The 24,679-nt window shown below is 42.4% G+C and overlaps 1 protein-coding gene across 11 annotated transcripts in view; it reads right to left on the minus strand.

Moving 5' to 3' along the window:
* Window positions 1-24,679, minus strand: part of LOC124004185 (membrane-associated guanylate kinase, WW and PDZ domain-containing protein 2-like) — a 252,761-nt gene that overhangs the window by 25,730 nt on the left and 202,352 nt on the right. For 8 of the 11 annotated variants that reach the window (XM_046312969.1, XM_046312959.1, XM_046312956.1 and 5 more), the window contains 6 exons: window positions 14,773-14,804; window positions 9,742-9,934; window positions 8,919-9,034; window positions 7,357-7,549; window positions 5,546-5,797; window positions 4,505-4,690 (listed from right to left, as the gene is read on the minus strand). In XM_046312969.1, the coding sequence (XP_046168925.1) occupies window positions 4,505-4,690; window positions 5,546-5,797; window positions 7,357-7,549; window positions 8,919-9,034; window positions 9,742-9,934; window positions 14,773-14,804 (972 nt within the window). The remainder of the gene's footprint in view (window positions 1-4,504; window positions 4,691-5,545; window positions 5,798-7,356; window positions 7,550-8,918; window positions 9,035-9,741; window positions 9,935-14,772; window positions 14,805-24,679) is intronic. The other 3 variants (XM_046313016.1, XM_046312961.1, XM_046313024.1) reach the window with 1 other exon arrangement.

A 24,679-nucleotide genomic window follows, 5' to 3' on the forward strand; every position in this document is an offset into this window, starting at 1 on the left:
CAATCATCAACGCTCAGGGTGGGGACAGATAGCTCATCTCAGTAAGAGCGCAGTTCATCTCATCCAGGCAACGTATTTTTCTTGTGACGGGTAGGCCTACATTTGCTGCAGTATAGCCTATACTGCACTATTAGAAAAAAGGCTGCTATCTACAACCAAAAGGGGTTATTTTGCTTTCCCCATAGAAGAACCCTTTGAAGAACCCATTTTGCTTTCAGGTATAACCCTTTTGGTTCCAGGTAGAACCCTTTCCACAGACGGTTCTACATGGAACTGAAAATAGTTATGTTTGGAACTTAAATGGGTTCTCCTATCAGGACAGCCACGGAACCCTTTTTTTCTAAGAGTGCACTAATTTACACATCTCCATCTGGCTTTCGGGGTCACTGTATTTTTTTATTGTAAAGAAGATTCTTTAATTGTAGCTGCAGCAATTTTAAACAGCTACTAACTCGGGTATCTTTGCATTAAATCAGTGCATTCACGAGAACTCTATCGCAGTCTCTCTCTCTCCAATTCCATTCAACTTGCATCCAAAATAGATGATCCTGTTCAAGGATTATATACAGTGCCAGTCAAAAGTTTGGACACACCTACTTAGTCAAGGGTTTAATTTTTTTACTACTTTCTACATTGTAGTATAATGAGTATGATGGGAAACAGTGGTGGTTTCAAGCGCAGGGCGCAGCAGAAGTTTATCGGTAAAGGACCACAGGAGGAGGCAGGTAGCCTGTTCCAGGGACAGGCAGAAGGTCATACACAGCGACTCCAAAAAGGTAACAGTACAGGCAGGGAAAAGGCTAATAATGTAGTCTGGGAGAGCAGGCAAGAGTGATGACAGGAAATCTGATGGGCAAAAGTACAGGCAAAAAGCCCTCGTTCGTGAGGATAACCAAAAACTACCATACACTCGAGGACTAATATGGAAATAAACAGAGCTCTGAATAGAACATGTATCAAAACAAACAAAGAACTGAACTAAATAGTGTGTAAATTATATACAAGTGTGAACAGGTGATCAGAATTTAGGTGATTGGGATCTGGAGAGTGAGCTGCGTTCAGGGGATCTATGCATTTGAGAGTGTGAGTTGGAAGCAGACGTTACATGTAGAATAATACAGTAGATACTATGAAATAACACATATGGAAACATGTAGTAACCAAAAAAGTGTTAAACAAATGAAAATATATTTTATATTTGAGATTCTTCAAATAGCCACCACGGTTACTTCCGGCGCCTACAGAGATGGCCGCCTCACTTCGCGTTCCTAGGAAACTGGGCAGTATTTAGTTTTTTTACGTCTTATTTATTACATTGGTACCCCAGGTAATCTTAGGTTTTATTACATGCAGTCGGGAGGAACTACTGGATATAAGAGCAACGTCAACTCACCATCATTATGACCAGGAATTTGACTTTCCCGAAGCAGATCCTGTGTTTTGCCCACCACCCGGGACAATGGATCGGATCCCAGCAAGCGAACCAATAGAACAACGCCGTAAAAGGGGCTGACCACAACTCAATTTGGTTGCTTCCAGCCTATAGACAGAAACTAAAACAGGAGCTCCCGCGCTCAGGTCTGTTCAAGGCTGGTCCGACCAATCTGATTCCACGCTTCAAGATTGCTTCGATCACGTGGATTGGGATATGTTCCGCATTGCGTCAAACAACAACATTGACGAATACGCTGATTCGGTGAGCGAGTTCATTAGCAGGTGCATTGGCGATGTTGTACCCACAGCACCTATTAAAACATTCCCCAACCAGACACCGTGGATTGATGCTAGCATTCGCGCGAAACTGAAAGTGCAAACCACTGCTTTTAACCAGGGCAAGGTGACCGGAAACATGACCAAATACAAACAGTGTAGTTATTCCCTCCGCAAGGCAATCAAACAAGCTAAGTGTCAGTATAGAGACAAAGTAGAATCTCAATTCAACGGCTCAGACACAAAACGTATGTGGCGGGGTCTACAGTCAATCACGGATTACAAAAATAAAACCAGCCCCGTCGCGGACCAGGATGTCTTGCTCCCAGATTGACTAAACAACATCTTTACTCGCTTTGAGGACAATACAGTGCCACTGACACGACCCGCTACCAAAACCATTCGGACTCTCCTTCACTGCAGCCGACATGAGCAAAACATTTAAACGTGTTAACCCTTGCAAGGCTGCAGGCCCAGATGGCATCCCCAGCCGTGTCCACAGAGCATACGCAGACCAGCTGGCTGGTGTGTTTACGGACATATTTAATCAATCCTTATCCCAGTCTGCTGTTTCCACATGCTTCAAGAGAGCTACCATTGTTCCTTTTCCCAAGAAAGCTAAGGTAACTGAGCTAAATGACTACCACCCCGTAGCACTCACTTCCGTCATCATGAAGTGCTTTGAGAGACAAGTCAAGGACCATATCACCTCCACCCTAGACCCACTCCAATTTGCTTATCGCCCCAATAGGTCCACAGACGATGCAATCACAACCACACTGCCCTAACCCATCTGGACAAGAGGAATACCTATATGAGAATGCCGTTCATCGACTACAGCTCAGCATTTAACACCATAGTACCCTTCAAACTCGTCATCAAGCTCGAGACCCTGGGTCTCAACCCCGGCCTGTGCAACTGGGTACTGGACTTTCTGTATCACCGCCTGGTACGGCAATTGCTCCCCCCACAACCGTAAGGCTCTCCAGAGGGTAGTGAGGTCTGCACAACGCATCACCGGGGGCAAACTACCTGCCCTCCAGTACACCTACACCACCCGATGTCACAGGAAGGCCATAAAGATAATCAAGGACAACAACTACCCGAGCCACTGCCTGTTCACCCCACTATCATCCAGAAGGCGAGGTCAGTACAGGTGCATCAAAGCAGGGACCGAGAGACTGAAAAACAGCTTCTTTCTCAAGGCAATCAGATTGTTAAACAGCCACTACTAACATTGAGTGGCTGCTGCCATATACAATGCCTTTGCGAAAGTATTCGGCCCCCTTGAACATTGCGACCTTTTGCCACATTTCAGGCTTCAAACATAAAGATATAAAACTCTATTGTTTTGTGAAGAATCAACAACAAGTGGGACACAATCATGAAGTGGAACGACATTTATTGGATATTTCAAACTTTTTTAACAAATCAAAAACTGAAAAATTGGGCGTGCAAAATCATTTTCGAACAAATCAAGCATTTATTGTGGACTTGGGATTCCTAGGACTGCATTCTGAGGTAAAGGAAACATTTATCATGTATTTTCTGGTTTCTGTTGACTCCAACATGGCGGCTAATTTGGCTTCTGTTCTGAGCGCCGTCTCAGATTATTGCATATGTTGCTTTTTCCCAAAACATTTTTTGAACTCTGACACAGCGGTTGCATTAAGGAGAGGTATATCTATAATTCCATGTGTATAACTTGTATTATCATCTACAAGTATGACAAGTATTTCTGTTGAAACGATGTGGATATGCAAAATCACTAGATGTTTTTGGAACTAGTGAATCTAAATAGCCAATGTAAACTCAGATTTTTTTATATAAATATGAACTTTATCAAACAAAACATGCATGTATTGTGTAACATTAGTGATTCATTTTATCTTTATTTCTGCTTTTTGTGAATGCTATATTTCACTGGAAAATGGCGATTTGAAATCGGACACTTTGGTGGGATTAACAACACGATTACCTTTAAAGTGATATAAAACACATGTATGTTTTAAGAATTGCAGTGATGAGATTTCTGTGGTTTGAATTTGGCGCCCTCTATTTTCACTGGTAGTTGTCATATCGATCCCGGTATTGGGATTGCAGCCATAAATCAAATCAAATCAAATGTATTTATATAGCCCTTCGTACATCAGCTGATATCTCAAAGTGCTGTACAGAAACCCAGCCTAAAACCCCAAACAGCAAGCAATGCAGTTGTAGAAGCACGGTAGCATAAGGTAGCTGTTGTGAAATTGTTAGGATAGATTACTCGTTGGTTATTACTGCATTGTCGGAACTAGAAGCAAAAGCATTTTGCTATACTCGCATTAACATCTGCTAACCATGAGTATGTGACAAATAAAATTTGATTTGATTTGCCTTGATGACAGCTTTGCACACGTAATTGGTTCTTTCTTTTGTTGTTACAGGAGCAAAATGCAATTATTTTGTCAAAATGTATAAATGCTCAAGTCTGTTGAATAATGTGTCATTTGAATGGCGAGTCCAGCTTAACCTGTTCAAGAGAAGTAGGGGTCAGCATAAAGATAATAAGCCAGAGGTATACTGTAATAGTCTGGACCATCTAGAGACAGCAATTTCTTGTCATTCCATTCCATGTGAGTACTCACTATTTGAGTATACTGCTACTCTCCCTCTCTCTATCCATCCCTCCCTCATGCCATCCCTCTTCTCTCATCTCTCTCATATCCTCTGACTCCCTCCCTCCCTATTCTCTGCTCTCTTTCTCTCTCTCCTTCTCTCCCTCCGTACGCCCTCATTTTCTCTGACTCACCTTCCTCCGGTATGATTTGCAGGGTGACGATGAGTCCGGCGTCTTTGATGAGCTTGACGATGTCAGCGTGGGGCATGCTGATGATGGACTGCCCGTTGACAGCCAGGATCCGGTCGCCAACCTTCAGGCAGCCAAAGCGATCCGCTGGGCTGCCCTCGATGATACGCCCAATCTTGTGGGGCACAGCTAGTACGGGGAGTAGAATCAATGTTTTGGCAAATATGTGCATAAACTTGTTAAGTGCTGGACAGAAAATAAATTGTAACTGAAAGTATTGCCCGAAAATCTGCCCCCTGGTGGTTTATTGAGATGCACACACAAACAGCCGTTTTCTTAAGGTCAATAGATTTGAGTGCCTTTACAACTTCTGAAAGCTCAATATCGATAAAATTCCATAGATTAACCATAGGCCGGCATTCAGCAGTTTCATTCACAGCCTCATTTGAGATGTTAGGGTCAAATCAGATAATTCCACTGTAAACCAGGGATTGTCTCAACCTCTTACCCGGTACTTTGAGAGGGGCGTGTTTATCACAGATAGTAAAACAAAAATGGAAATAGGAGAATGCCTCCTCGAGGCACAGTCCCCAGGACCGAGTTTGGGCAACCCTGCCCTACCCTTTGGCCATAAGCCCTCGATGTTAGCTTGTCTGAAGGGTTTGAATAGGTACGGTATATATTTACCACAGTGTAGTGCTAAAGCTTCCACCAAATTGCTTCTACCTCACAGATCTGCAAACATCGAAGGGAAAGGACTGGCCAAGAGGGAGGGGTAGTTGTAGAAGTGTAATGTTTTCTGAGTTATTACAAGTGTTCTAACATCATGGCAAAAGGTTTATCTCCCCTCTTGGCTAACTTTAAAACACATGGAGTGGTGTTGTGTAACTATCAATTAACAGAAAATCCCAAATGGTCTACGCACCCATCCTGTTCTATTCCAGAATAACCCATAGCGAAAGACATAGAAATAGAGTTACTTTAGTAGTTTTACTCTGGTGATTATAATCCTACGGCACTTGAGAGACATCGTGTATAACTCACTGATGACAGCTGTGTTCTCCGGTCGGTTCAGCGAGCTGATGATGACAAAGCCGAAGCCCTCGTTCTCTTTGCGGTGGATGATGACATCACTGGTATGCAGGGGGACGGTGCCCTCCGGAGGGGAGGTGGTGGATGGTGGTGGGACATTGCCGGGGGTTATGGGAGAGGAAGCTGATGCGGTGTCGCTGCGCGGGGAATTGTGCTGCGTGGACACGTAGCCAGGGCTACGGCCGTTCACCCCTAACACCTCACCTACAGAGGGCAGCAGAAATCGAGAGAGAGATGTTGAAGGTGACTTTCTACCCCCTCTATGCTACGTACCCTTCTCACCCGGGAAGTGGACTCTCCTGTCCGTCAGCCTGATCTGGCCATTATATAATGTATATAGTGCAGAGGAGGAAGGGGAGGACCATCCTCCTCAGTGAATTTCATAAGAATAAAAATCATAAAACATTTATACTTTTTAGATAAAACTATATTAAATATAATCACATCAAAAAAACATTTATTAAAACACTTCTTTGCAATGAAGGTCTACAGTAGCCTCAACAGCACTCTGTAGGGTAGCACTATGGTGTAGATGGAGGACAGCTTGCTTCCGTCCTCCTCTGGGTGCCAGGAGGCTCATGGTTCTTACCCCCTTCCATAGACTTACACAATAAGTGGGGAAGTTGTCCTTCAAACTATCAGAGCTCTTGCAGCATGAACTGACAAGTTGTCCACCCAAATCAAAGGATCAGAGAATGAATCTAGTACTGAAAGCATAAGCTACAGCTAGCTAGGACTGCAGTGCATAAATGTGGTGAGTAGTTGACTGAAAGTTAGAGGAAAAACAATAGTTTCTTCCAAAATGAAGGAGAAGCAAGAGAGAGAGTCACTTTTCACTTTCAGTTTCACTTCCTTAGCTAGCAAATGCAGCTAGTTTAGCATACTCAAACACTATCCAACACAACACTGGAACTCTTCCAAGTCAAGGTAAGCTTTTACTAATTTATTGCCACTAATTTATTGCCATTACTGCATGATTGTATCAGCTTTAATGCGTTAGTTATATTAGATATGTCGACTATCACGTTACTTTAGATAATATGGTGACAGCGATGTAGGCTGTGTGTAATGGTTATCATATGATTTGGCTTGGAAAGTTTTTTTGCCTGATGTGTTTGTGCATTGAAGTCCACAAGTGAATGGACAAGGTGAGAGGAGGAGAGCACATAGATACGAGAAGGAATAAAGCGTGGATGCTATGAAAGCGAACTGTGTTTGCACGTGATCAGGGATCTATTAATTCCACCAATTCTGTTGAAAAAAATCTTAAACGGAAACAAATGGAACAAAACGAAGATGAACATACCTGAATTTGTGCAATAGAAACTCTTGTTTGCAACTGTTGGACTAATGATTACACCCTATATCAGCTCGATCCAGGCAAGAGTGTGCAAGGGGGTATTGAATGTGTCACTGTCTGTCAGCTCAAATTTTTGTCTTGACCTGTGTGCACCTACATTGTAAACTTTCATTCAGAGGCTAAGTTGTAGCAACATCACAATGGGTACGGAGAAAAATTGAGTATCATATAGTAGCCTAAACCAATCACTGTTATATAAACTGTGTAATGGAATATGAATGACACTCATCCAATATGCTGTAATAGAAATAAGGCCATGCACATGAAAAGAATCGCCCTCCCTCATCTTGAATGGCACTGACCACCACTGGTATAGTGTGTGTGTATAGTGTACTACAGTAGTGATTAGTGTATACGTAGTGATTAGTGAATTAGTGTATACATTGTAGTGAATTCTACTCACTGAAGAAGTGGACTCTCCTCCGGACCTTCAGGCTGACCTGACCATTGTGTGCAGCGGCGTGCATCAGGTCGATCACGTATCTGTGTGGTTTCCCAGCAACCACCATTTTATCCACGGAGATGAGCTCGTCCCCAGGTCGAAGACGTCCATCGCGCTCTGCAGGAGTGTTCTCTATGATCGCCCCAATAACAATCTGTTCAACGACAATCTATATTAGCAGCACATTTATAGGTGTGCTGGGTGGGAATAAATAAACATAGTTTAATTATATCGGACGTGTTCAGTGGGCCACACTGTCGCAAAACGTTTTGTAGCAAAGAATTAAAAAACAAACCAATAAAAAAGGATGTTTGTTTGTGTGTGTTTGGAGGATATATTGGCAGGGGTGTTAGGCCTGAGACGAAGTCGTGTCAATATCTCCTCCAAACACCGGCTTCGGGGGCATTATCACATTTATACAACAGGTTACCAACATATTCAAATAATGATTGACATATTTTCATTAAAAAATATATTTTGATGAATTTCTTCATAATATTTCATCCTTCCACAAGATGTAGTCCCAAAATAAATCTAGGGTTGGTACCCAAGCTGGCTGGTGGGTCTATCGGTTCAGTTAACAGAGACGCGAACCAGTCGTTCAGTGTTTTTGTTCCGTATCTTATGGACGTGACCCAGTTGTTACTTTGAAATGTTCCATTGCCATACTGGCTGACAACGTTCTTATCACTTGCTTGCTAGCTAGCCAACTACGGCTAACTTACAGTCACGTCAAAAAGTGCAGCCAATATAACAGTATCTGTATTTGCATAAGCTGTTTTATAGAGACATTTATTTGGATACATCCATAACAATGAGCTAATGAGGTGTGATTTCACCTGGCATAGAACATTTGCTCACTCGCCGGGACAACAAAGCTAACACAATCACTTCAAACTAAAGCTGGAAAAGTGCACTTTGTTTCATCTGACTTTTTTTCAATTGACATTTCTTTGTATACTGTATATCCATAAAAATGATGCTCTCTGATTCCTGATTTCGACTGGTTGAGAAATGCTGTCTGTCTGTCTGTCTCGTCCCGACATGTTCATTACTATGGGACAGCTGGAGATTGAATTTGAATATTGAAATAATGTTGCAAAGTCAGAGAGACAGACAGCAAGGTTTATACAAATCTACGCTGTTGAAAACTGAATGTTCATCTAAAAGTAATGGGATATAATATCTAGATGCTTTTTATAGTGTAGATCAAGTTTATAGATTGCTTGGCTGGGCTGATGAGACAGTGGATTGCGCAGTCAGATAGATTTAGCCGATTTACTTTGTTCTATGACGTTAAAATGCCTGTGGTATCTTGTGGATAGACACCGCCAGGAATGCTGTTTTAACCAAACAGTATTTAGGATTAGACCCACCCGTTGTATAAATGATGTTAGGTTTGTATTACATGTTGTTCAGTGTGTTAGGTGTGTAGGCAGCAGCAGCCAGCAGGTGTGTTCAATGAGGTGAGACATGCTAGGTGTGTATAATGGTGTGTGTTGTCCAGCCCGTCCCATACGAGCCTTGTCGCGGGCGTCCGGACTCACAGCCTGCACGGCCTCGTCTCCCCCCAGGATGCGGAAGCCAAACCCAGTCTTCTCCCTCAACAGGTGAACTTCCACCTCCTGGTACTCTGGACCTGATAGGGGGAGAGAAAGAGAGAGTGGGAGGGAGGCACAGGGAGAAAGGGAGGGAATGAGGAAGGAGAGGGAAGGGAGAGGGAGAGAACGATAGGGAGAGGAGTAAAAAAACAAGGATAAAAGAGGTGAGAAAGAGGAGGGGATACAGATAGTGAGGAAGAAAGAATTTGAATGCAGAGAATTCCCCCACAAACACAGACAACGGTGGCAAAGAGAGGAGAGAATGCAGCACTGATTTTTTATCTTTCAGGATTAAGAGATCAATATCCTTCACAGACTGAATAAGAAAAAAGACAGACGGTACAAATTCTACTGATTGCATATTCATTATTCACACTTGGTGTTGTTAAGCATTATCTGAATATGCCATATCTAAATAATACTCCATAATGGAATGAAGCTATGTTGATTTAGTTGTTGGTTTTGGTTGCTGTGGATATAACTTCTGCCACTACTGGACAAAACAGACATTACGTTGCCACATCTTCTCAGTTAAGGAAAAGTCTCCACCTCGTATAAGCCACCAGTGCAGAACCAGGAAGCGGAAGTGTGGTACTCGTTCCGGGGTGAAGTTTCCCCAAGGTACAGATCTAAGATCAGCTTCCCCTCCCCCAATCATAATTTCCCTCAGTGGGGAAAATCCAAAACTTTACCCAAGGTCTTTGTCTAGTGGAAGCTTTATCTTACACCATGTAACAATACTCACGTCTACTCTCGTAGATGGCCCTGGACTTCTCATAGAGGTCATATGGGTCGGGTTTGTTGAGGTCGAAGCCCTCCGTGGAGTCGGGGACCGAGGTGTGATGCTGTGGCTGGGTAGAGAAGGGTGTGCCCGGGGGAAGCACTGGGGCTGACAAGCAAGTCTGGGGACTTCCATGGGGGTCCCACTGCTCTGGTATCTGAAAGCACAGCAGTAGAGACAGATAGTGATGGGATAGGATAAAGGAGAAAGATTTACAGTTGAAGTCGGAAGTTTACATACACCTTAGCTAAATACATTTAAACTCAGTTTATCACAATTCCTGACATTTAATCCTAGTAACAAATTTCTGTCTTAGGTCAGTTAGGATCACCACTTCATTTTAAGAATGTGAAAATGTCAGAATAATAGTAGAGATAATGATTTATTTCAGCTTTTATTTCTTTCATTACATTCCCAGTGGATCAGAAGTTTACATACACTCAATTAGTATTTGGTAGCATTGCCTTTAAATTGTTTAACTTGGGTCAAATGTTTTGGGTAGCCTTCCACAAGCTTCCCACAATAAGTTGAGTGCATTTTGGCCCATTCCTCCTGACAGAGCTGGTGTAACTGATTCAGGTTTTTAAGCCTCCTTGCTCACACACGATTTTTCAGTTCTGCCCACACATTCTCTATGGGATTGAGGTCAGGGCCTTGTGATGGCCACTCCAATACATTGACTTTGTTGTCCTTAAGCCATTTTGCCACAACTTTGGAAGTTTGCTTGAGGTCATTGTCCATTTGGAAGACCCATTTACAACTACGCTTTAACTTCCTGACTGAGGTCTTGAGATGTTGCTTCAATATATCCACTTAATTTTCAATCCTCATGAGGCCATCTATTTTGAGAAGTTCACCAGTCCCTCCTGCAGCAAAGCACCCCCACAACATGATGCTGCCACCCCCGTGCTTCATGGTTGGGATGGTGTTCTTCGGCTTGCAAGCATCCCCCTTTTTCCTCCAAATACAGTGCCTTGCGAAAGTATTCGGCCCCCTTGAACTTTGCGAACTTTTTCCACATTTCAGGCTTCAAACATAAAGATATAAAACTGTATTTTTTTGTGAAGAATCAACAACAAGTGGGACACAATCATGAAGTGGAACGACATTTATTGGATATTTCAAACTTTTTTAACAAATCAAAAACTGAAAAATTGGGCGTGCAAAATTATTCAGCCCCTTTACTTCCAGTGCAGCAAACTCTCTCCAGAAGTTCAGTGAGGATCTCTGAATGATCCAATGTTGACCTAAATGACTAATGATGATAAATACAATCCACCTGTGTGTAATCAAGTCTCCGTATAAATGCACCTGCACTGTGATAGTCTCAGAGGTCCGTTAAAAGCGCAGAGAGCATCATGAAGAACAAGGAACACACCAGGTCGGTCCGAGATACTGTTGTGAAGAAGTTTAAAGCCGGATTTAGATACAAAAAGATTTCCCAAGCTTTAAACATCCCAAGGAACACTGTGCAAGCGATAATATTGAAATGGAAGGAGTATAAGACCACTGCAAATCTACCAAGACCTGGCCGTCCCTCTAAACTTTCAGCTCATACAAGGAGAAGACTGATCAGAGATGCAGCCAAGAGGCCCATGATCACTCTGGATGAACTGCAGAGATCTACAGCTGAGTGTCATGTTTGTCATTTATTATCATGTCTTGTCCCTGTGCTCCCCATGCTATTCGTTTCCCTCTGCTGGTCTTATTTGGTTCTTTCCCTCCTTCTATCCCTCTCTCTCCCCCTCCCTCTCTCACTCTCTCGCTCTCTCTTCTCTCTATCGTTCCGTTCCTGCTCCCAGCTGTTCCTATTCCCCTAATCATCATTTAGTCTTCCCACACCTGTTCCCGATCCTTTCCCCTGATTAGAGTCCCTATTTATTCCTTTGTGATCCGTTCCTGTCCCGTCGGTTCCTTGTTTTGTATTCACCATGCTGTGATTGTGTTTCGCCCTGTCCTGTCGTGTTTTTTGCCTTCATCAGATGCTGCGTGTGAGCAGGTGGCTCTATCAACTACGGCCTGCGCCTAAGCGACCTGCAGTCTGTGGCCGCTTCTCTAGTTATTCCCCTCTACAGACTAGAGGATTTTTGTTATTCCTGTTTGGATTTAAATAAACTCTGTTTCTGTTAATCGCTTTTGGGTCCTCTTTCACCTGCATGACAGAAGGAACCGACCAAGGAATGGACCCAGCACTTCAGACGCTCGTTACACTGCCGTCGAGATCCAAGGAGCCATGCTCGGCAGACACGAGCAGGAATTGTCTGCTGCTCGCCATGCCGTGGAGAACCTGGCCGCTCAGGTTTCCGACCTCTCTGGACAGTTCCAGAGTCTACGTCTCGTGCCACCTGTTACTTCCTGGCCTGCCGAGCCTCCAGAACCTAGGGTTAATAACCCACCTTGCTACTCCGGGCAGCCCACTGAGTGCCGCTCCTTTCTCACGCAGTGTGAGATTGTGTTCTCTCTCCAACCCAACACATACTCTAGAGAGAGAGCTCGGGTTGCTTACGTATTTCACTCCTTACTGGCCGGGCTCGAGAATGGGGCACAGCTATCTGGGAGGCAAGGGCTGATTGCTCTAACAAATTCCAGAACTTTAAAGAGGAGATGATTCGGGTTTTTGACCGTTCAGTTTTGGTGGGGAGGCTTCTAGGGCCCTGGCTTCCTTATGCCAAGGTGAACGGTCCATAACGGATTATTCCATTGAGTTTCGCACTCTTGCTGCCTCTAGTGAGTGGAACGACGTTTTCTGGAGGGACTCCACGCAGTGGTTAAGGATGAGATTCTCTCCCGGGAGGTTCCTTCAGATGTGGACTCTTTGATTGCTCTCGCCATCCGCATAGAACGACGGGTAGATCTTCGTCACCGGGCTCGTGGAAGAGAGCTCGCATCAACGGTGTTTCCCTGCTCCGCATCGCAACCATCTCCCTCCTCTGGCTTTGAGACTGAGCCCATGCAGCTGGGAGGATTCGCATCTCGAATAAGGAGAGGGAACGGAGGATCACCAACCGCCTGTGCCTCTATTGCGGAGTTGCTGGACATTTTGTTAATTCATGTCCAGTAAAAGCCAGAGCTCATCTGTAAGCGGAGGGCTACAGGTGAGCGCAACTACTCAAGTCTCTCCATCAAGGTCCTGTACTACTTTGTCGGTCCACCTACGCTGGACCGGTTCGGGTGCTACATGTAGTGCCTTGATAGACTCTGGGGCTGAGGGTTGTTTCATGGACGAAGCATGGGTTCGGAAACATGACACTGAGGTGGGAGACTCTGTCCATAGGACAACAATCAGTTGTATATTGCACAAATCTGGCCTTTATCGAAGAGTGGCAAGAAGAAAGACATTTCTTAAAGATATCCATAAAAAGTGTCGTTTAAAGTTTGCCACAAGCCACCTGGGAGACACACCAAACATGTGGAAGAAGGTGCTCTGGTCAGATGAAACCAAAATTGAACTTTTTGGCAACAATGCTAAATGTTATGTTTGGCGTAAAAGCAACACAGCTCATCACCCTGAACACACCATCTCCACTGTCAAACATGGTGGTGGCAGCATCATGGTTTGGGCCTGTTTTTCTTCAGCAGGGACAGGGAAGATGATTAAAATTTATGGGAATATGGATGGAGCCAAATACAGGACCATTCTGGAAGAAAACCTGATGGAGTCTGCAAAAGACCTGAGACTGGGATGGAGATTTGTCTTCCAACAAGACAATGATCCAAAACATAAAGCAAAATCTACAATGGAATGGTTCAAAAATAAACATATCCAGGTGTTAGAATGGCCAAGTCAAAGTCCAGACCTGAATCCAATCGAGAATCTGTGGAAAGAACTGAAAACTGCTGTTCACAAATGCTCTCCATCCAACCTCACTGAGCTCGAGCTGTTTTGCAAGGAGGAATGGGAAGAAATTTCAGTCTCCCGATGTGCAAAACTGATAGAGACATACCCCAAGCGACTTACAGCTGTAATCGCAGCAAAAGGTGGCGCTACAAAGTATTAACTTAAGGGGGCTGAATAATTTTGCATGCCCAATTTTTCAGTTTTTGATTTGTTAAAAAAGTTTGAAATATCCAATAAATGTCGTTCCACTTCATGATTGTGTCCCACTTGTAGTTGATTCTTCACAAAAAAATACAGTTTTATATCTTTATGTTTGAAGCCTGAAATGTGGCAAAAGGTCGCAAAGTTCAAGGGGGCCGAATACTTTCGCAAGGTACTGTATGTGTAGGAGGTTTCGTTCAAATCATAATGGGTGCTGCCAAAAAGTGATTGAATTCAATTGGATTTAGCCTATACATTTTAGCCAGTAGTTCTTAAAGTGGGGCTCACGAGCCAAAAGTCGACAATGATGTACAACGTCACGTATGTGCACAATGTCATTGCTCTCTCTTCCGCTCTGCTGTGTCTGCACCTTGCTAGCTGTCACTCAAATGACAAGGGGCTGAAGCTCATTGGTTAGAACTTGAATTGCTAGGGGGCTGGCCCACATGGTGGAAAATGTAAGGAAAATGGTGCCGCACGGCTAGGGTATTTGTGGCTAATAGAGGTAGCTGACACAGTAATTCTACTCATAGATTATGCATGTTTGAACTATACATTGAGAGCATAAAGCAGGAGGTTTAAAAAATACTAAGCCGTCGCCAAAGTTCAGGAGCATGTCTTTAAATAATTGTTTTCAAAGCCCAAACCACCACTATAAAAATGTGCCCAATTGAAGCAAAAATAACACGAGCCCATCCTCTTTTCAGAGAATTACTGTACAAATAAACATAATAGGCTACCACCAATGGTTGACTCTAAGCAGGTCAAGAAAGACTGGTTAAATCAGCAGTGAAGCAAAGGCAAAAACATCTCCCAGGCTGCTCAATTAAATCCCAGAGACAGACAAACCCGCACGCACACACGCATGCGCACACACACTTATTAAATATGTTACTGTGTCACCCTTCTCCCTCTGCAATCAAATAAATACACACACACAAATAGTTGTGTTTTACCTGTTTGGAGGTCTTCCATGGAGAAAGGTGACCTACAGAGAAACAGACAACACATTTTAGTCCTGAGAGCAGACAGAGGAAAATAACTGTATCTTATAACACAGACCAACATTTTTTGGGGGGGGAGAAAGACAGTACAAGAGGGAATAGGCTAATGTCAGTGCAAAGTAAGAACTGGAATACAGAACAAGAATGAACTATCACAGATTCTATTTGAATCCATACATCGTAGGCTATTACACATAACATGAGAGCAGAGGGACACCATTTTACCTAAAAACCAGTGTAACTGGTTATACTCACAAAACCAACCTCTGTTTTATCAACATTAGACTGTGAAAACGACCCTTCGTAACCCAGAGAAAACATTCACAGTTTACTGCATTTCCTATTCCTCTTGTTTTGGCATTGTTTGTGGAACTTGCCCCTAAATGAGTTTGCTGGTTGCATTTGTTTTAAACATAATTGCATCATTAGCTGTAGGCTGAAGGGAGCAGATCCTTAAAAAAATCCCCAATAACTCCTAGCTGGGCTGGGAAGAGTTGTACATTTTTTTAAAACCTTTATTTAACTAGGCAAGTCAGTTAAGAACAAATTCTTATTTTCAATGACAGCCTAGTGGGTTAACTGCATGTTCAGGGGCAGAACAACAGATTTGTACCTTGTCAGCTCAGGGATTTGAACTTGCAACCTTCCGGTTACTAGTCCAATGCTCTAACCACTAGGCTACCCTGTCACGTCACAGGGTAAACACAGGAAACCTAGCGTAGCCTAGTCGCTACATCACAACAACTGATAGAGATTAACAAGAGAGCTCATCTCCTATCTTTGCATCTCCTATCTTTGCAATGGCTGCTTATGCACAGCGCCATTGAGGGATAGCTGTACTTTCTTCTTATAATCCTACATGAGTATACTGGCAGTCTGTAAATTAACTGAAAATGTGCATACCACCATCTACTGTGCACAAGTGTGTATTGTCTGAACGGGGATAAAGCCAAGGTTGATGATTTACTGCCAACTTTAGTGCTGCAATGTTTTCTCAGGAGCATAACGCATTGGCTGACCTGAATGTAATTCTGTTATCCTTCCTTAACCCGTAGGAAGTCCAACATAGTTGGCTGCTTCAAAATGGTGAAAGCCCTCCATTAGAATGCCCATGCAAAAGCAGGCTTCGGGCCAAGTGTGCTCTCTATCCAACTCTATGGGTACATCACATACAGGAAGCCTAACATAGCCTAGCCGCTATCACAACAACCTCACTAACACAGGCCCCCTGTGACTCCAACACATCAAAGATATGCACACTGAGCGTACAGAGAAAGGGAGAGACCCAATATATATATTTATACTGTCCGCTAACATGCAATTACGGTAGAAATGCTGTCTCCTTAATTGTTCACAAGCAGCAAGTACATATGATAAAAGTTGTACTGTAACTAGCAAAGCAGCCATAGCAGCATCTGAAGAATCATGTGGAACTATCTGCGTTTATTCCACTTCAGTGCTCCTCTGAAGGACCCTGGATAACAGTGTTGTGGTTGGCAGCTGGACAGTGGGAGCGAGTGTTTCATGAGAAATGTTAGCAGCATGCCATTAAGAAGTGGTTATTTGTCCTGTGCTTTGTCAGTGAGAGAACACTGGGAGAACTATAGTTGAAGGTCAGCCAGCTAAAAAACAGTCAATGAATGTATACACAGGGGTACAGGTGTTTAAAGGCAGAAGTTTGGATATTTGATGCTGTTCAATGGTTTGGCTATTTCAATTTATAATATTTCCGGGGATGGCATTGGGCTGGAAAACTAATTACGGAGAGCGGCTTTAATATTCTAACAGAAGTCAGACGGAATGTGGGTCGGAACTTGAGAGCCAATCGACCTATATGGAATAAAATTAAGTGTCTTAGTCATGGTCTGCTTCACAAATTACACAATATTCCCTATACTGTTTAGTGCACTACCTTTGACCAGGACCCACAAGGCTCTGTTCTAACGTTCTATCATGTGTAAGTAAATCAACGTCTTTAATTGGCTGATGTGCATTTTGAGATGGAGAAACCATTTGAATTTAAACTTTGTCTAATGGTCACAAGTATGGTCCCTGAAAATACCATTCTAATTTAGAATCTTACTAGAATTGGATTGTCTGATTTAAGAACATTGGTTGCCAACTGAACCAGTATTTGGGTATATTCATCTTACCATTATATAGCTCTACAAGCGTTAGAATGTCAAAATGCATTCGTTACTGAGCAAATATGCCAGCCCTGCCTGCAACTATTTACATTTACTGCCGTTTTGGCCGGTATGTAATTCCAAAAAAGGTCTAAATAAACATTTACAAGCAACACATTTTTTTTCATGAATTGTTTTTGAACGCCAAATCAAGGACATAGCCAACATGGCACTCATTATAATTCTAAATCTGAATTCAGTATTGTGTCCCGGCACCTTAGCATGCGTGTTAGAGGGGAGTACATCTAAACAATGCTAATGAATAGCGGCAGTCAGTATTTACCCCTGAACAGTTTCAATCTTTTTATGAAACCCCTCTTTCGATAGGTTACAATGTCTGCATTAATGATAAATGATTGGTTTACAGATTAAGGAGTGGGAATTAGGCCTTCTCTAAAAAAATTAAATAAACACAAAAATGGCTAATTTGACAATGCTGCCACAGGGAGGCGCCCCCCCCTCCCTCAATCTGACCGTTTAGGACCAATTTTGGAAGCTCTATCATTCAGATTTGGACATCAATATCAAGATAATCTGTATATAATTTGTTTTATGTTGGTAATTATATGTACATTCTTTAGTATTTTTCAGATTGATAAAATGAGCCTGTGAAATTTGACGCCTGGTGAGCTAACTTCCAAAACGAGTAGCCTCAGAAAAATAGAATCAGCTTGAAAGTGAATTGACAATTTCTATCTGAGGTAAAGGTTAATATTATCTGATCAATGACATTGGCATTTTAAAGTACATGAAAAGCTTTATGAAGTGACTCAGAGATTATTTTTTAAATCCTCAGAAAATGTTAACTACACTGCTCAAAAAAAAGGGAACACTAAAATAACACATCCTAGATCTGAATGAATGAAATATTCTTATTAATTACTTTTTTCTTTACATAGTTGAATGTGCTGACAACAAAATCACACCAAAATTAAATGGAAATCAAATTTATCAACCCATGGAGGTCTGGATTTGGAGTCAAAATCAAAGTGGAAAACCACACTACAGGCTGATCCAACTTTGATGTAATGTCCTTAAAACAAGTCCAAATGAGGCTCAGTAGTGTGTGTGGCCTCCACGTGCCTGTATGACCTCCCTACAACACCTGGGCATGCTCCTGATGAGGTGGCGGATGGTCTCCTGAGGGATCTCCTCCCAGACCTGGACTAAAGCATCCGCTAACTCCTGGACAGTCTGTGGTGCAACGTGGCATTGGTGGATGGAGTGCTCAATTGGATTCAGGTCTGGGGAACGGGCGGACCAGTCCATAGCATCAATGCCTTCCTCTTGTAGGAACTGCTGACACACTCCAGCCACATGAGATCTAGCATTGTCTTGCATTAGGAGGAACCCAGGGCCAACCGCTCCAGCATATGGTCTCACAAGGGGTCTGAGGATCTCATCTCTGTACCTAATGGCAGTCAGGCTACCTCTGGCGAGCACATGGAGGGCTGTGCGGCCCCCCCAAAGAAATGTCACCCCACACAATGCCTGACCCACCGTCAAACCAGTCATGCTGGAGGATGTTGCACGCAGCAGAACGTTCTCCACTGCGTCTCCAGACTGTCACGTCTGTCACATGTGCTCAGTGTGAACCTGCTTTCATCTGTGAAGAGCACAGGGCGCCAGTGGTGAATTTGCCAATCTTGGTGTTCTCTGGCAAATGCCAAACGTCCTGCACGGTGTTGGGCTGTAAGCACAACCCTCACCTGTGGACGCCGGGCCCTCATACCACCCTCATGGAGTCTGTTTCTGACCGTTTGAGCAGACACATGCACATTTGTGGCCTGCTGGAGGTCATTTTGCATTGCTCTGGCAGTGCTCCTCCTTGCACAAAGGCATTGATGTGCCATCCTGGATGAGCTGCACTACCGGAGCCAGTTGTGTGGGTTGTAGACTCCGTCTCATGCTACCACTAGAGAGAAAGCACCGCCAGCATTCAAAAGGGACCAAAACATCAGCCAGGAAGCATAGGAACTGAGAAGTGGTCTGTGGTCCCCACCTGCAGAACCACTCCTTTATTGGGGGTGTCTTGCTAAATGCCTATAATTTCCACCTGTTGTCTATTCCATTTGCACAACAGCATGTGAAATGTATTGTCAATCAGTGTTGCTTCCTAAGTGGACAGTTTGATTTCACAGAAGTGTGATTGATTTGGAGTTGCATTGTGTTGTTTAAGTGTTCCCTTTATGTTTTTGAGCAGTGTATATAGGTAGATTGTTATCTAGCCACATTGTTGGGTGACTGGCCTACTTGATTTAGCTCTTGTCTTTTTTACGTTAAAAGAGTGTTTGAGGGGACAAAAAGTTATTTTATAATCATAATAAATCTTGTCTTCCAAGTCTTATTGTCCACCAGAATGCTTTAGTATTGTGATACATGTGAGTATCGAAGACACCGTGAAAGACAGTCTTGATTTATACGTATATACATCAAAATAAATACTTCTCATCAGATCCTACATTTCTTTACTTCTGTAGCAGTTCAATAAAATGTGTTCTAAACTCTGTTCATCACGACAATTAGGCATGGGACAACATTTTACTAACAAAACAGCTCCACTTTACTACAGCATGCACGAGAAAACATTCTACAGAAATCAACCATGCATAGTATATTTTTTTAACATGATTTACTTTCTACAGGGGTGATGTATGTGACTTCACCACCATACATTTAATCAAATATCAGTTTATAAATAGTTTTGTTCAAGTCAATGTACCAGTTAATATTCAAATGTATAAAATTGTCAGTGAAGTTGCCATAGCCCAAACTGAGGTACGTTTTTTCTTGATTTCCTACGTAATTTTCCCAACCTCTGCAGGTCAGCCATCCAAAGGACATTTCAAGCTATGGCACTTGCAAAACATGTTTACTTCACACCCACGTTCAATGCAGCAATGTCTCCTAATTATTTCATTCTTAAAAGAGTATCTATCTTTGTTACCTCACTATTTGAACCCCATATTAACTAAACACATGCCTTATTGATCCTTAGGATGCATTCATCAGTCGGGGGATAAATTGCACATTAAAACAGTATTTGTTCTACATTTGTAGCTAGTGCCAGACCATTTCTTAACCACCTCATGAACCATAGCTTCTTCTCCATCCTAGTTTTTCTTAGTCAAATTCGTTCCACATATATAGATGCCGAGCAATTACATTTCATCTTTCAATTCTATAGGTTTAGAAAGCTCTTTCTCATAGAATCCAAAATGATGAAATGTAATTCTTCTTGCGAATGAATGAAGACATGTCGTCGGCATAAGCAGAGATAACTACACAACTATTTCCAACAGATACACCTTTTATCCTATCATCCTTTAAAATGCTTTTTTAACAAGGGGCTGATGGCCAGCACATAGAGTGCTGCGCTAAGAGGACAAGAATGCTTTACGCCTCTCAACGATGAAGGCTTCGGTCAGTGAGTGGTTTATATTCACTTGTACAGGTAATTTTGCAAACAAATTTGTTACTTTTTTATAACACCATCTGGGAAACCATGCCATTTAAGAAATTCCCATACAGTTGAAGTAGGAAATTTACACAAACTTAGTCATTGTGAGTGGTTTTTCATTGGGAGTGGATTTTCATTTGTGGAGTGGTTTTTCAACACATCCACAAATTTCTTGATAACAAACTATAGTTTTGGCAAGTCGATTAGGACATCTACTTTGTAATCTACATCTACCAGTAATTATTTCAATACTTGTTTACAGACAGATTATTTAACTTAGAATTCACTATCACAATTCCAGTGGGTCAGAAGTTTACATATACTACGTTGACTGTGCCTTTAAACAGCTTGGAAAATTCCATAAAATGATGTCATGGCTTTAGAAGCATATGATGGGATAATTGACATCATTTGAGTCAATTGGAGGTGTCACTGTGGATGTATTCCAAAGCCTACCTTCAAACTCAGTGCCTCTTTGCTTGATATCATGGGAAAATCAAAAGAAATCAGCCAAGACCTCAGAAAATAATTTGTAGACCTCTACAAGTATGGTTCATCCTTGGGAGCAATTTCCAAATGCCTGAATGTACCATGTTCATCTGTATAAACAATAGTACGCAAGTATAAACACCATGGGACCACGCAGCCGTCATACCGCTCAGGAAAGAGACGAGTTCAGAGATTAATGTACTTTGGTGCGAAAAGTGTAAATCAATTCCAGAACAAAAGCAAAGGACCTTGTGAAGATGCTGGAGGAAACAGTTACAAAGTATCGATATCCACAGTAAAAAGAGTCCTATATCAACATAACCTGAAAGGCCGCTCAGCAAGGAAGCCACTGCTCCAAAACCGCGATAAAAAAGCCAGACTAGGGTTTGCAACCGCAAATGGGGACAAAGATCATACATTTTGGAGAAATGTCCTCTGGTCTGATGAAACAAAAATATAACTATTTGGCTATAGTGACCATCGTTATGTTTGGAGGAAAAAGGGGGATGCTTGCAAGCTGAAGAACACCATCCCAACCGTAAAGCAAGGGGGTGGCAGCATCATGTTGTGGGGGTGCTTTGCTGCAGGAGGGACTGGTGCACTTCACAAAATAGATTGGATCATGAGGATGGAAATGTATGTGGATATATTGAAGCAACATCTCAAGACATCAGTCAGGAAGTTAAAGCTTGGTCGAAAATGGGTCTTCCAAACGGACAATGACCCCAAGCATACTTCCAAAGTTGTGGCAAAATGGCCACAGGACAACAAAGTCAAAGTATTGGAGTGGCCATCGCAAAATTTGTGGGCAGAACTGAAAAAACATGTGCGAGCAAGGAGGCCTACAAACCGGACACAGTTACATTTACATTTAAGTCATTTAGCAGACGCTCTTATCCAGAGCGACTTACAAATTGCACCAGCTCTTTCAATAGGAATGGGCCAAAATTCCTCCAGCTTGTGGAAGGCCACCCTGTAACGGCGTTCTTCGTTTGTCGAAAGAGAGTCGGACCGAAATGCAGCGTGGTGGTTACTCATGTCTTTAATGAAACAAATGACGATACATGAAATAACTTATAAATACAAAAACAACAAACGGAACGTGAAAACCTAATACAGCCTATCTGGTGACCACTACACAGAGACAGGAACAATCACCCATGAAATACACAGTGAAACCCCGGCTACCTAAATACGGTTCCCCATCAGAGACAACAAGAATCACCTGACTCTGATTGAGAACCGCCTCAGGCAGCCAAGCCTATACTAGACACACCCCTAATCAACCACAATCCACAATACCTACAAAAAACCCAATACGACAATACAATAAACCCATGTCACACCCTGGCCTGAACAAATAATTAAAGAAAACACCAAATACTGAGACCAAGGCGTGACATACCCAAAACGTTTGACCCAAGTTAAACAATTTAAAGGCAATGCTACCAAATACTAATTGAGTGTATGTAAACTTCTGACCCACTGGGAATGTGAAGAAAGAAATAAAAGCTGAAATCAATCATTCTCTCTACTATTATTCTGACATTTCATATTCTTAAAATAAAGTGGTGATCCTAACTGACCTAAAACAGAGAATTGTCACTTGGATTAAATGTCAGGAATTGTGAAAAACGGAGTTTAAATGTATTTGGCTAAGGTGTATTTAAACTTCCGACGTCAACTGTAAATACTCCCTCGCTTTCTTCTGGTCTAAGCCCAGTATAAAGAAACCGGACTCACACGTTGAGGATAATATTTATCTTACTGTACAAAGGTTTTCCCATGTTAATCTCCCTTTAAAAGCACACATTTTCAAGCAAAATGTCACCGACAGATAGGGCAGCCGTGCTTCTAGCTCCTAGGCAACTTTGCAGTATACATTTTTTTCTGTGTTATTTCTTACATTATTAGCCCAGAATTGTTTTAGTGTTATTACATACAGCCGGGAAGAACTTTTAGATATCAGAGCGAATGTAACTCACAAGAATTACAACTAGGAATACAATTTTTCAGAAGTGGATCCTTTGTTCGTACCCCACAGGGCACTTGAACTGATTCCAAAAGCTGATTCAAAACACCGCCGGTGGAGAAGAGGTATTGGGAGTGGACTTCTAGTCCGACTCATGAGGAGTGCACATTCCACCGCTTCCAAGTATATTACTCGCTAATGTTCAATCTCTGGATAATAAAGTTGACGAGCTCAGGGTGAGGATTTCATTCCAGACAGACATCAGGGATTGTAACATACAGTGGAGCAAAAAAGTAGTTAGTCACCTATCAATTGTGCAAGTTCTCCCACTTAAAAAGATGAGAGAGGCCTGTAAATTTTCATCATAGGAACACTTCAACTATGACAGACAAAATTAGAAGAAAAAAATCCAGAAAATCACATTGTAGGATTTTTTATTAATTTATTTGCAAATTATGGTGGAAAATGAGTATTTGGTCAATAACAAAAGTTTATCTCAATACTTTGTTATATACCCTTTGTTGGCAATGACAGAGGTCAAACGTTTTCTGTAAGTTCACAAGGTTTTCACACACTGTTGCTGGTATTTTGGCCCATTCCTCCATGCAGATCTCCACTATAGCAGTGATGTTTTGGGGCTGTTGCTGGGCAACACAGACTTTCAACTCCCTCCAAAGATTTTCTATGGGGTTGAGATCTGCACACTGGCTAGGCCACTCCAGGACCTTGAAATGCTTCTTACGAAGCCACTCCTTCGTTGCCCGGGCGGTGTGTTTGGGATCATTGTCTTGCTGAAAGACCCAGCCATGTTTCATCTTCAATGCCCTTGCTGATGGTAGGTGTTGTTACTTTGGTCCCAGCTCTCTGCAGGTCATTCACTAGGTCCCCCCGTGTGGTTCTGGGATTTTTGCGCTCATTTTGACCCGACGGGGTGAGATCTTGCGTGGAGCCCCAGATCGAGGGAGATTATCAGTGGTCTTGTATGTCTTCCATTTCCTAATACTTGCTCCCACAGTTGATTTCTTCAAACCAAGCTGCTTACCTATTGCAGATTCAGTCTTCCCAGCCTGGTGCAGGTCTACAATTTTGTTTCTGGTGTCCTTTGACAGCTCTTTGGTCTTGGCCATAGTGGAGTTTGGAGTGTGACTGTTTGAGGTTGTGGACAGGTGTCTTTTATACTGATAACAAGTTCAAACAGATGCCATTAATACAGGTAACAAGTGGAGGACAGAGGATCCTCTTAAAGAAGAAGTTACAGGTCTGTGAGAGCCAGAAATCTTGCTTGTTTGTAGGTGACCAAATACTTATTTTCCACCATAATTTGCAAATAAATTCCTTAAAAATCCTACAATTTTTTTCTCATTTTATCTGTCATAGTTGAAGTGTACCTATGATGAAAATTACAGGCCTCTCTCATCATTTTAAGTGGGGGAACTTGCACAATTGGTGGCTGACTAAATACTTTTTTTTGCCCCACTGTACCTTTTTTCACAGAAACATAGCTCTCTCTGGATATACTGTCCGTACAGCCAGATGGGTTCTCAGTTCATTTCGCAGACAGAAATAAATATCTCTCGGGGAGAAGGGTGGAGGTGTATGTTTCATGATTAAAAACTCATGGTGTGATTGTGACAACATACAGGAACTCAAGTCCTTTTGTTCCCCTGACCTAGAATACCGCACAATCAAATACCGACCATATTACCTCCCAAGAGAATTTTCTTTGGTTATAGTCACAGCTATGTATATTCC

Source organism: Oncorhynchus gorbuscha, linkage group LG02 (genome assembly GCF_021184085.1).
Source record: "Oncorhynchus gorbuscha isolate QuinsamMale2020 ecotype Even-year linkage group LG02, OgorEven_v1.0, whole genome shotgun sequence".
NCBI lineage: Eukaryota > Metazoa > Chordata > Actinopteri > Salmoniformes > Salmonidae > Oncorhynchus > Oncorhynchus gorbuscha.